Source organism: Dryobates pubescens, chromosome 21, assembly GCF_014839835.1.
Source record: "Dryobates pubescens isolate bDryPub1 chromosome 21, bDryPub1.pri, whole genome shotgun sequence".
Taxonomy (NCBI): domain Eukaryota; kingdom Metazoa; phylum Chordata; class Aves; order Piciformes; family Picidae; genus Dryobates; species Dryobates pubescens.
The window spans coordinates 17,097,025-17,110,022 of NC_071632.1; the positions used below are offsets into that span (position 1 = coordinate 17,097,025).

Sequence of the window (12,998 nt, forward strand, 5' to 3'; positions counted from 1 at the left end):
GGACCAGAGGGGGAGCAGCTTGCACCTCCCTTTCTATTTGCATCTCTGCTCAAGCTGTAGCTCCAAAGAGCATAGCACAGGTCTGGAGAAGAATGCACACAATGCATGCTTACAAAGCTCTTGGAAGGGCAGGACCAGGACCCACAATTTTCAGGAGGGCTGGCTCTGCAGGAGGGACACTGAGGGGCATCCAGAAGGCACTAAGCTCACTCTAGTAGGCCGTTGTGATGGCCCCAAGAGGACACATGCATTTGCTGCACTCAAACAGAGTCCACTAGCTCTGCTTTTGTGTGCAGGCTGTGCCAGTGTTTCCATGGCAAAGCGATGTTTTCAACGGTTTATTAGACAGCATTAATAAAATGAGAAGTCACTCCGGGTGAGTCTTGGCAGTGTCAGAGCACAGATGTGTCTTGTGCTCCTTGCAGCCAAAAGTTGGCTCTCCATTGTTTTCACATGCCTTCCAAACACGTTTGGTGGGATTAAGATAAAGTGTGTGTGTGTGCAGAGGGAGGGTCCCATGAACTCCCCTTGGGTGTAAACCGGTGCAGCTCCACTGGCTGTGAGGGGAGCTCCATTAGCACTGGCTGAGCTCTGAGCTTGCTCCTGATGAAAGTTCCCAGATGCTTGCCTCATTTTTCCCCAGCATCACACTGTGGGTGGCCTGCTGCCCTTCTCTGGCAAATTAAATGCAGGGAAAAGGGAGATTTGGGGATGGGGCTCCTTCAGCTCTTGTCACTGAGAAGCCATGCTTTTCCTCATGTGGCCTTTGCCTGGAGAATGTCCTTGTGCTGCAGCTTCCATGTGTGCCTTGTGGAAAACCTCTTACAAGCCAATGCTAGCTGCCTTTTGGGGGATGCCCCTGTGGAAGCCTGTGATGTAACAGCAGTCTTTGCCTTGAGACCAGCTTGGCAGATGAACAGAGGCTGAGTCTGGAGCCTGCTCAAATTCTCAGTTTTATGCTTTTGTGCTGTTCAGCATTTGTTTAACTGCTGGAAGAGACCTGGCATGGCTAGTAGAGTTGGAGAGTGGGCCTAGCAGAGGTCTTGCCCCTCTTCAGCTAGTGAGTGCATTTTGAAGAGTGATGCTTTGGGGTAAAAGGAGGGAAGCAAAGAAAGATCACACTTTCCAGTTGGGACTGTCCTGCCAAAACAATGTAAACTGTTATGGCAACCAGTTGGGGAGGTCCAGTGCAGGAGCAGTGTGTGGGAAGGGAGGCTGTTGCTGTACATAGGGAAGGAGAAGCAGTGTGGGTCCAGGAGCCAGTGAAGGGTGACTCCATGTGATGCTGAAGCTCTGCTGCTCAGCTCTCCCAGGAATGAGCTGGGCTTGGGGCTGGCTGTGGAGTAGGGGTTAGCAAATCCACAGTGGGAGGCAGGAGGAAGCATCATAACGAGCACAGCCCAGCGTGGCCCTGAGCAGGCTCTGCTCTTCACTGAAGTGCACATAGCCCCTAGGTTTGCCACTCCATACAAAACCTCTATTGTTACTAACCAGCTATAAATAACCCTGTCCAGTACAATGTCTCATCCAGGAAGCAACACAAATGCAGCTTTTGACTCACTGAGCTAGCGAGAGCCAAGCCACTTGCTCCAGCCAAAAGCCCTGATGATGCTCTGCTTATCACTGGAGAGGAAGGCTGGTGCTGTGTGCCAGGGCAGCTTGGGGAAGTCAGCAGTCCAGGGCTGTGGCACACGCAATATCCATTCGGCCTTGGGCGCGTTATTTGTCCTGATTTATGTTTTTTCCCCCCCAAATACTTTGAGCACTTTGTATCTCATTGACTTCTCAGCATGCTTTGCACATCAGGGTGCTAGTTGTCTCTGCCTCGATTTCCCTCCTAGCAAATAGCAGTTGGAAAGAACAGTCCAGAGAGGGCATCATGAGTGGATTTCAGCTGGGAAGAAGCTTTGTTAGATTGGATCTCATCTCTACTGGGGCTGTCATCAGCAGGTGTACACCAGTTGGCTTCAGTGGAGCCTTTTTGACCCTGCAGAGGTCTGCTGGCAGTGGATTCTAAAGAGCTACAGTCTGTAGTTTTATTGTTTTCCCTTTACTTTCCATGTCAGATGCTTGAAGCTTTCATCAGCCCCGATGAGTCACTGTCTGGGAGCTGCCAGTCGCTGGACAGATCTGTGGACAGGTGAGTTGTGCATATCACCATCATTCTGCAACAGGTTTCTTGGGGAATTTGTGGTTGCCCAGTCCCTGGAAATGTCCAAAGCCAGGCTGGGTTGGACTTTGAGCACCATGGTCTAGTGGAAAGTGTCCTTGTGCATGGCTAGGTGGTTGGAACTAGATGATCTTTAAGGTCCCTTCCAACCCAACCCATTCTGTGATTCTATGTTCACAAGCTGTAATGTAGCTCCTGCCCTGTGGTGGGAGAGGAGTGGTGCCAGTGGCATCCCCTGAAGGTTTCTGTTGGGATGAGGATGCCTCTGAGAAGACCAAATTTCTCCTGAATGCTAAAAAACAGATCCTGGCACAGACAGCTGTGTGATGGTATGATGTGAAATGCAGTAATCTGAGCTGCACAAAGCTGCAGACAGCCTGGCTCTGTGTGCCCAGCTTTTCTCTTTGGTCAGATCCTTCTCCTGCTGCTCTGACTTTCTGCAGTCACCAGGTCAATACTCTCTTAGCCTCTCCTCCTCTCTGAGCCTGCTGTCTGCTCTCCATTGACCACTCGTACATTTGGCAGCCCCTGTGCACTGCCAGCAGCCACAGACGTGTCAGTCAAGGTGCTGAGGACACCAGACAAGCAACAGCTAAGTTTAGCTTCTCAGCAGGAAGCAACTAGGACACACTGTACTAACGCAGGCTGCAGTTCAATCGTTGGTGCTGCTGGTTGGTCCAGGCTCACACGTGCACAGCGCCGGTGTGCTTGCTGCTGTGTGAGACACTCTGTCCTTTTGGGAAGTCTATATATATTTTTTTTTCCATCTGCATCAAAGATTTTTTTTCCCCACTTTCCCCCCCCCCCCCCCCATTGCTTTTGCCATGCAGCATCAAGGCTGGGTTCCAGCAGGTCTGCACAGCGTTGATTTCATTGTGTAGCGTGCTCAGGGTTTGCAGCTCTGTGCGCTTTGGATCTGTCTCAGCATCAAGGCCTATTTCCTTTTTGTGGCTTTTAATAATTTCCTGTGATGTATTCACTCATTGTTAGCAGCCCTATCGAAGCTGGATTCCTTGTGCTCCCAGCCTTTGCTTGTGCACAGGCTTACCGAGGAAGAAGCACAGAAGGAGCATGGCCTGGTTGTAACACTTTAGTGGGAGCTGAGAGTGCTGGGCAGGTTTGCATGGCTTGATTTCACACGTGAAGAAGCAGGGAGCTGTGTTCAGCCATGAGGTCTAGGAGCTGGAAAAGGCCCCAAGGAGGGCTGTAATCTTCAGAGACAGAAAGAGTAGTAAGTATGACTAGTCCTGCAAAGATGTAGCTGAGCCCTTGCATCCAATTGTTTGAGATGGCATTAGCCTGAAGAGCGCAGAGCTAGTCACCAGGCGTGGTGACTGGTCTGATGCTAAGAAACAGCACAGGTTCAACCTTGCTGTAGCAATGTGGTCAGCATTGACACAAGGAGATTTCAGAGTGCTTTGCAAAGCAGATTCCTACTACTGTGCCCATTGTGTTACAAGGGAGAGTGGAAAAGCCACACAGTTCATAGAATCATTAATGTTAGAAAACACCTCTAAGATTAAGTCCAACTGTCAACCCAGTGTCTCCATGCCCACTGAACCATGTTCTGAAGTGCCATGTCTGCACATTTTCTGTACACCTCCAGGAATGGTGACTCCACCACTTCCCTGGGCAGTCTGTTCCAATACCTGACCAATTACATAGCCTTTATTGACCCATACAGAGGCTGGGGTGAAGTTAGGCTTTAACATCCTCTCAGTGTAGTTTAAAGACCTTGAGCCTTGAAGCACTGATCTTGTGCTCTCCCTCCTGGTCTCCTGGGAGGGTGCATGTGCCCAGTGAGGAAGGTGAGAAGAAGAGAAGTGAAATCCTGCATGAAGCAAGTGTGACTGAAGCAGTCCAGTGTGTACATCTGCAGCAAATAAGCAGTGTTCATGAAGAGCATAACTGCATAGTTGAATGGCTGATGTTGAGGGAAAAGAAGCTTCTCTACTTTGAGTTGACAAGGCACTGGGACAGGCTGCTCAGACAGGTTGTGGAGACTTCCAAAGCCCATGTGCTCCTATGCAACCTGCTCCAGGTGAACCTGTGTTAAATGTGGAGTTGGATGAGATGATCTCCAGAGGTCCCTTCCAACCCCTGCTGTTCCATGATCTTGTGATTCTGTGCCATGGGCTTTGGCTGCTTCATTTCAGCCTGATGACTGTGTTTTGCAGCAGTCCTTTTGTTGCCACAGGAACAAGCCATGATCCTGCAAGAAAACCCCTCGATACTCATTCTTGTGCAGGTTGAGGATGGGAGCTCAGTTGGGTTGCTGGGGCTGCTCAGTGCATCTTGTGGCACAGCCTGTCCTTTCTGCTTGTAATCACTTCCTCATCCATTCTATAGCTTTTCAGATATAATAAAGTGGTTATGTTAAAAATGATTTCCTTTTTCATGCCTTTGCAGCCCTCCCTTTACCCAAACCCCTGTTCCTGGAAGGAAGACCCATCCCAAAGACAGCCTTGATTGCATGGGTAAGCTCTCTTTGAGGTTTATTTTTGCTTAAAAGTATTAAAAGCATGTAGTAAAGAGACTGGATAAAGGCTATTAGAGAGATGGCACCACAGGAAAAGTGATTAAATAGATCAAGCAAACCAACTCCATTGCTTAGGTGAGACTGCAGAAAATGACCCTGCAGTGATCAAACATGAACATTCTTTAAAGGCAAAAGATTCAGAGCATCAAACTCAGGCAGGACTGCTCTCATCATTGTTAACCCTTCTTGGCTCTGCAGCAGTAGTGGCAGCCCTGAAGGACCCTGGGGCCTGGTTCAGGAATCAATTTGCAGCAACAGCTGTCCAAACTGGGTAGCAAGGGCCCCGAGGTAAATGGATGCAAGCAAGTGATGCTGTTGAAAGATCAAAGACAAGCTCTGTGTTGGGAGAAGTTGCTGAGAGCGCCTTGCTTTTGTGTTTGGAGACAACTTCAAGGTGCTGGCAAGTGAGAAACAGCCTTGTGGGATTGCCTTTTGCCTTGTGAGCTGCACTTCCAGTATCCTGACTTTTTTCCCTAGCAAAAGCCCTGTCCCAGACTCTCTTCCACTTGCATTGACACCAACCTGCAAGACTGCACATGCTGTTAGAGAAAGTGCACTGGTGACTTGCAAGGATCATAGGTTACTGCTTAATCACATAAACATCCAGCTGGTTAAGTCATGGAAAGTCTGTAATATTGTAATGACTTTCACTATTAAAAATGAGCACATGGCAGTCAGCCTGTGGCATGATAACTCATTTCTGGCCTGAGGCAGGATCCGATTGAGCTGCAGTCAGTCCACATCACCTCAGGTTTTAATGGATCCCTAGCGGCAGGGGAGGTGTTTTGCTTTGAGACGCCACTCGGCGTTGTTGCTCACACGTGGGTCACTGAGACTTCTTGACCTGTCCTTGTTGCTTTTCTTGCTGACCATATTTCAGCCATTATGTGGTCCTCTTGTGCACTGCTGTAATGGGGAAATCATGCTCAAGTGCAGCAGAGGCCAGGAATGGTCTCCAAGGAGCAACTGCTGGCCCCAGGCTAAGACAAACAAACAATCAGAACAGACTGTGTCGTTAGAGTTGGATGGAGGAAAAACAGGAGGTGAAAGATGGGGGGGAGGGGGAAATGACAGATATTTTAATCTCACATTATTCAGTGCTACCAGCAATGGTTTCCTGTGCTGTGATGTTGTATTAAAGAAATATGTCCTTGTTTCATGTGGCCATCCTTCTCTCAAAATCTCATGTCTAATCTAAACTCTGGTGGTCTTTAATCCTTTCTGTATATTCTACACCTGTGTTTCCAGCATTTAATCAAAGGAAATCTCAAAGTTTGAAGTTCTGGGGGTTGTAAATCAGTCTCTGGCTTTCAGAGGTCAGGAGTCACATCTAAATGGAAGGAGGGGAGAAACCATCCAGTGTTGTTTGAGTGCTGGCATTTTGCATTTTCCTGGAATTAGCTGCTATTAGAGCAGAGGTTTGGATTAGATGGTTCTGGGTTTACCCATGCCTGGCAGTTCTGTTTCCATCCTTTCACCCCCCCTGTTTTTCACACACAACATCCATCAACCTTCTTCCTACCTAGCCGGGGGGCCAGCAGGCCCCCCGGCCTTTGTTGTCACCACCACCATCACCCAGTGTGCACCATGGGCACTCACCAGTGATGAGAGGAGGATCCCTCAGCCCAGATGGGCTCAGCTTAGGGCTCCTGCCTTTCCTGGGAGGGATTAAAAAGGGGACCGGGTGGGGAGGGCAAAGTGGCTACACCTGGGGTGGGAGGAGACTCCGACAGAATCCAGGTGCTCTGTGTTTTGAGGGGAAAAAGGGGGGAAAATGGGATGGGTGGGGTGGAAAAGGGGCAGATATGGTGGGAAAGGAGAAAGGGGATTTTAAATCTGCACAACTGCAGTTCCTGGCTTGCTTTGCCTCCATGCAAGCAGACCCATCACTACTTCATAAAACAAAGCACCATGGTGGCTAGTGCAATGGAACTTTTCCATAAGTATCATTTTGCTTGGAGGGAAAATCTGTGCTTTTCAGATCAAAATAACAAGTTTTAACAACAACAATAAAAAGGTCCTCCAAGAGTGAATTTTCTCCCTGGATTCCAGCAGAAAACACCAGGATGATGAAGGGACTGGAGCATATGCCCTGTGAGAAGGGGCTGAGAGCCCTGGGGCTTTGCAGTCTGGAGAAGAGAAGACTGAGAGGGGATTTAATAAATGGATCTGGATGTGTTCCTGTGTGACCTGTGCCAGATTCTATGGTCCTGCTCTGGCAGGGGGTTGTACTCAATGATCTTTGAAGGTCCCTTCCAACCTCTAACATTGTGTGATCCTGTGAAATAAGATGTTCAGTGCTCTGTCTTGGTAATCAGACAGTCTGTATTAATCCCCTGCCTTATATGTGAACAGTCTGGGCCAAAGTCCATAAAGCCAGCAGTTCATTCTCTTCACTTTAGGGGGACCAAGACCAGTGTGTCTAACCCCTATTTTCCAGTAAGGAGTGTGTGACCATGGACAGATTTCAGAGTGAGCCTTGGGGAGTGTATGTCTGTGTAAATGAACAGCTTGTCACCTTGTTCTTGCCTGTAATGCTGTGTGGAGACCAGAATGCTTTCCCAAAAGAAACATTCTGGGTAGTTGATGCTGAGATGATCTCAGAAATGTCTTCTTTCCTCCTGTCAGATTTTGACATCCCGTTCTGTGAGAGGTTTGGGAAAGGGGGGACCTTCCCCAGGCAGTACCACCTCTCCCAAAGCCGCAAGGACTACAGTGACGGTAAGGAAGTGATGGAGAGCTGGGGAGGGAGGTGCTCCATGGCTCGAGACAGTGACTAGGATTAGAGAGAGCTGGGAAGAAGAGCTTTGTAATAAAGGCAGAGCCACCAAGAAATTTGGCATTTGCTTGTGTACTCTGAAGAGCATCCTCTCTGAGACCCTGTGGGTCTGCTTTTGGGAAGTGCTGAGCATCTGCAGCGTGTATGAAAGTCAGTGCTCAGCTTCTCCTCTGCTTACAGCTGTTGCTTTAACTTTGCCACATGGATGACTGGCATTTCTCATCCCTGGCAATATCAGCCTTTCTGTTCTCCTAAATTGCTTGAAACAGAGCATACAGCTTTGTGATCTTTACAGCAGGTTTCTCAGAGAGCTGTAGGAAATCCCCCAGAAACTTCAGAGTGGCAGTGTCTGTTCACATCTCTGTTTTAAGCTGTTGAGCGCTGAGCTTTGGGGACCTCTCCATCACCTTTTCTTTCACTGTATGAGACTGCAAGTGATGGGAGCTAAAACTGAACAAGAATCAAATTCCCTTGGGAAAAACCCCCAAAACACTGAGGACATGCAGGAAACACATTGAGCTTTCCAGAAAGAGCTTCATCTCTCACTGAAGTCACCCTTTTGAAAGCAGTTATCACAGGATCTGGCACTGCTTGTGTAGCCACGTAGATGGTGGACTTAGGGAATGGCAGGGATCGTTTGCAGTGTAATCTCTGCCTGTTCAGAGTTTAATTGTGATTAATGATCCACAAACCCCCTGATGTAATTAAGCTGTTGCGTACCCCTCTGAAAACATCTGCATTAGATGTGTTGCCTGGAGTTAACAACTGGTAAATTGAGTTTAAAATGTTCACAGGGCTTTGCTTCGCTTTCATTAAACTCATTTTGTTTGCTTTGAAGAGATGCATCTCTGGATCTGGGCAGTGAGAAGGTGCTGATAGGTAGATCCAAGCTGAGGGGTGTGTGTTCTTGCTGTAACTCTTCCCCTTTTCTCCTACAGGCCGAAGGACTTTCCCTAGGAGCTACTTTCCACAGGAGAACTTGTTTCAGCTTGTCCCCTCCAGCAGAACCAAGAGCTTTAATGGAGACAGCAAGCTCAGCACCTTGCAGTATGATGAGTACAGGCCCAAATGGTGGAGCAATTGTGAAAAAGGTCTGCAGGTCTTCAGCACCTCCCCTACGAAAGCTAGGAACTGTGAGTGAATCAAAGCTGCTTGTGGCTGAGGTCTCAGCACTTGGGCTTGACTCAAAACTGAGTTTCTGTGGCCTGCTGGGTTAACCTGCTAACCTAACCATGTGTGTATCTTACCTTGGCCTTGAGCTGAGGGTATGTGTGAGCTCAGCTAGTGCTCATCACTTGCTGAGTTGCAGGAGATGGACTGTGTGTTCAACTGTGTGTGCTCCTGCAGCAGAAGCTTGCAGGAGACTTAGGATGTGGGAGCAAACGCATCCAAAGGCTCCATTCCATGGCTTACATTGGTATCACCCCAGCACCCAAAAATGGTCTTGCAGGCTGCTCTGGTATTGCAAGAGTGCCTGTGCTATAGAAATTGGTGAATTCTGGGCCTGTGCAGTGATGGATAATGACACAGAAATGACCAGTGAGCCAAAACTCTTTATTGGTCCTTGCCTGGGTTGCTGGGTCAGCCATACTGTATCCTACTAACCACTCCTGAGGCAGAGGAGAGAAAATCCAACATTGGCTAAGAAAGCAGCTTTTAGAGGAAGGGTTCTTAAAGAAACATGACTTTCCTAGGACTGGTTTCTACTTCATACTAATACAGACTGTGAGACATCCCACAAACACACACCAGTAGCACTAGTGCAATTCAAACTGGTTTGTCACAGTGCCTCTGTGGCAGAGAGGGTGGCTCACTGCCTGCCCCTAGTGAGCAAATTCTGAGCCTGATGTACCCTCTACAGGATCAGATGGACCCTGATGCTGAAGTCTCCCTGCCCTGCTCTTTGTTCAACCCTCTCTTCTCTCATGTAGCCCTGCAGGCACCTGTGAACTGGAGGCTGGGGAAGCTGCTTGGAAGAGGAGCTTTCGGGGAGGTTTATCTCTGCTACGATGCTGACACTGGCCGGGAGCTGTCAGTGAAGCAGGTGCCTTTTGACCCCGACAGCCAAGAGACAAGTAAAGTGAGTAGGAGGGCAGCAGCACACTGGGGAATTATGGGCTGGAGGCTGAGGGTGGAGGTGGCAGAGGAGTCTGTGCTCCTGATGGAAGGCAGTGTGTGGAGACAGTGTGTGGTTTGCACTCTTCAGTGTGATCCTGAGTAGTCAGCACACTGACTTCTCTAATACCTTGATCCAGTTGGCCTGCTCTGTCTTGGGTATCATCTCTTGCAAGTCTGTCTGCTCTTCCTTTGTTTTGGTCTTCTTTCTCCCTTCACTTTCTTTGCCCTCTGGGCACTGCGTTAGCTTTGCTGCTGTCTTCCTTCACACCTTTCCAGAAATACTCCTTGAGCACAAGTAATGATAATGAGCAAACCTGTCTCAAAGCCAGCCCTTGTGTTTCCCATTTGTCTTTCTCCTTGGCTTTTCCTTAAGCCACTGCTCCTCATTTCTGAGCCTTACGTGGCTGTTGTCCTTGGGGTTAGTTTCATAGGTGCTAGAAAAAGAGTGCTCAGCATCGAGCAATGGTAGGATAATATTGCCAGAGTAACCATTCCCTTTTGTCCTGAAGTGTGCCTGGTTTGTTGCAGGAGGTGAATGCTTTAGAATGTGAGATCCAGCTGTTGAAGACTCTTCGTCACGACAGGATAGTGCAGTACTATGGGTGCCTGCGGGATCCTGAGGAGAAGAAGCTGTCTATCTTTGTTGAATACATGCCAGGGGTAAGTGCAGTTCCTGGTAAAGGTTGTCCTGGGTGACAGAGAACACATTTAGACTGTCCTAAGCTTTGGTAGAATTAGGATCTGGAGTTAAACTGTCCTGCTAAGGCTGCTCTCTATCTGATGAGCCAAACCAAAACATTGGATGCCTCCCTAAGGCTTGGAAAAGCTTAGGTTGTGAGTTAGATATCATGGTGAAGCCCCTCAGCGTGCACTGGGTGAAATCAAAAGGCAGGTTTTAGGTTTGAATCCTGGAGCAGGGTGTGTTCAGTCTGCAATCTGAGTTTGCAGATGTGGGATATGATCCAGATCTGTCTCCAAACACTGTGGCCTGAGCCCATCTTTAAGTATTTATTGCAAATCCCTGCAGGAAAAGCTCACAGTACAACTGTCCACCCACAGCTGTCACCAATTATTTATGGGTTGCAGCATGTGTGTATTAAACCAGTATTAGTTGTAAATCTTCTGGCTTAGGACAGAACTTTTTGTTGGTAGCATTACCCTCTCATGCAAGAGTGGCTTGGGTTTGTGAGTTTGCTGACAGAGGACAGAAGACCAAGGGAAGAAGTAGATCAGCAAGCTTTGAGAGAGTCTAGGCAGGGGCTGGAGAATGTCCACAGAAGAGCTGAACGTCTCTTTCCCATTTTGCAAGCATGTGAGTTAAATCAGCCATCTAGACATAGTTGGTATAGACCAGCATTGTGGTATTTATATTGCCAGAGGATCTGCTCTCCTAAGTCCTGCCTGTCCAGCTGGATTCATTCCCCAGAGTGTGGGAGAATAAACCCTTGTTTATACAGGGATTTGTAAGGTCAGAAGGGACTATTAAGTCATCTAGTTGCAAATAATTGTGGTCATAAGAAATGTGCTAGATGCTCTTCTAGCACATCTTGCACGTGAGTAATCAGGTGCACTTCCATGCATTCAAAGTCCCTTCCAACCTCTGTCCCACTTCTCTCCCTCTGGGCATGCATCTCACTTTCAGACCTTGCCACAAGACATGGACCCGGAGGAGGCAACCCCAGGAGTTTCAGCAGTCCTCTTGCTGCTTATTCTGCAGCATGCTGGTGTTTGTTAGCAGGCAGGAAGCCACCATTTGATGCTGGGGCAGTGTCCAGCAGGGCTGGAAGTCGAGTGTTTGTTTTTTTTAATGATAAACCAGAGCTCTGACTAAATACAGATTGACTTTTTGTGCTGCAACAATGGCTCATTTCACAAAAGCAGCTCAGGGCTGCAATTTCCAAGGCTGGTGGTAGTGAGTGAGGTCCCAAACATTGCAGGACAGCGGCTCTGCAAGGCTGGGCCCGGCCAAGCTTCTGACTTAATACACTCAGCCTGGCAAAATCTTCGTGGGGCCAAGCTTGGGTGCACCGTTAGCCTGGTGGGGTGGGTTGAAATTACCCCTCCCCCCAACATAGAGTTGCCAGAACAGCTCAGTTGAAAGCAAATGAAGCTATATGTACAAGCAAAACTACAATCTAGAAATATGGACTGCAGTGGATATGTACAAAATGGATAATATTTACATACATTTAGAAACAGCACAAGAACCTAGGCACAGCCTGAAACTACCATGCCTGGCATTCTTATGATTGCCCTCACTGAGTAGCTGACTCTTGTTTTCTGTCCTGCCCTGCCCATAAATTGATATTATTATTTTTTCAAATGTGTGGTTGGCAATCAGAATGACCTAGTTGACTGCAGGCCTCGAAGACCCTGTTTCCCCTTCCTGTTTGATATCACTTCAGTAGGGTGACGGAGGCCAGGGTAAGAAAGCTTCTTTGGCACTGGGTGAGGGGACATAATACCCTGCATACAAGTTGTAGGAGGGGCTAATTTCAGAGCACCTCCAATTACTTCAGCAGTGCTGTGGAAGGGAAAGGAAAGGCCCATCCACAGGATCACCACCAGCCTCAAAATAAGGCCAAAACAGTAGCTGGGCAGAGCAAGAGCAGAGGTGGGTGGATGTGGAAAAGCTAATGCAGTTTGAGTGACTGACATGGAGCAGCCCGCAGTTCCCAGAACAGAAGGACTGTAGCAGTCTTGAGTCATCCCCAGAGCTACAGGACAGGGAGAAATAGGTTGAGTTCCCCCTCCTGCTTTCCAGCTAACCTGAACACTGGAGGTAAAGCTGGGTGCCGCCTCTCCGTTCAAACCCCGAATCTGCCTCCGGTTCATCCCTGCTAAAAGCCAGCTCTGGCGTAGTGAGGGACATCCATTTCCAAGGGAACAGAAACTGTAGCTAAACCTCTTGCAGATGACAGATGTCTGCACCCCTGCTTCCTTTCCTCTTTGATAAATAAAATCAAACCATCAGGAGCCTGAATCCTGGGCCAAACATGCAAGTACTTGCAAATTGTCTGCCCTGGGTGGTGGTGTTGGAGCAGTTCCCTGTGGGGCTGATTATGTCCCTTGTGACTCTGCCTTGCTGTGAGAAGTTGTGCAGTGAGGCTTTGTAGAAGACTGACAAACTAGTTGAGTTGATCCTCTCCTTTGAGTTGTAACTCTTCATCGGTTCTGTCCTTCACCTGAGCTCTTGGTGACATCCAGCCACTAGATGGGGAGAGAGATCTGTAGTGTTGGCAGGAGGGAGCACATCTGCACACCAGAGGCTATACCTTTTCCTTCTATTCCATCACTCAGGTCTGGGACACTGAGGACAAGCCTTTGCTCCATTCAGCACTTAGTGGAGTTTTATCTTGCTGTATCTACAGCAAAGTGAAGGGGAGGGAAGA

General features: G+C 48.4%; 1 protein-coding gene across 2 annotated transcripts in view; it reads left to right on the forward strand.

Annotated features, from left to right (window-relative positions):
• LOC104298979 (mitogen-activated protein kinase kinase kinase 3) overlaps window positions 1-12,998 on the forward strand; it is an 81,351-nt gene that overhangs the window by 62,352 nt on the left and 6,001 nt on the right. For both annotated transcript variants that reach the window (XM_054171354.1, XM_054171355.1), the window contains exons 9-14: window positions 2,067-2,140; window positions 4,580-4,647; window positions 7,338-7,430; window positions 8,427-8,621; window positions 9,420-9,568; window positions 10,135-10,266. In XM_054171354.1, coding sequence (XP_054027329.1) covers window positions 2,067-2,140; window positions 4,580-4,647; window positions 7,338-7,430; window positions 8,427-8,621; window positions 9,420-9,568; window positions 10,135-10,266 — 711 coding nt within the window. The remainder of the gene's footprint in view (window positions 1-2,066; window positions 2,141-4,579; window positions 4,648-7,337; window positions 7,431-8,426; window positions 8,622-9,419; window positions 9,569-10,134; window positions 10,267-12,998) is intronic.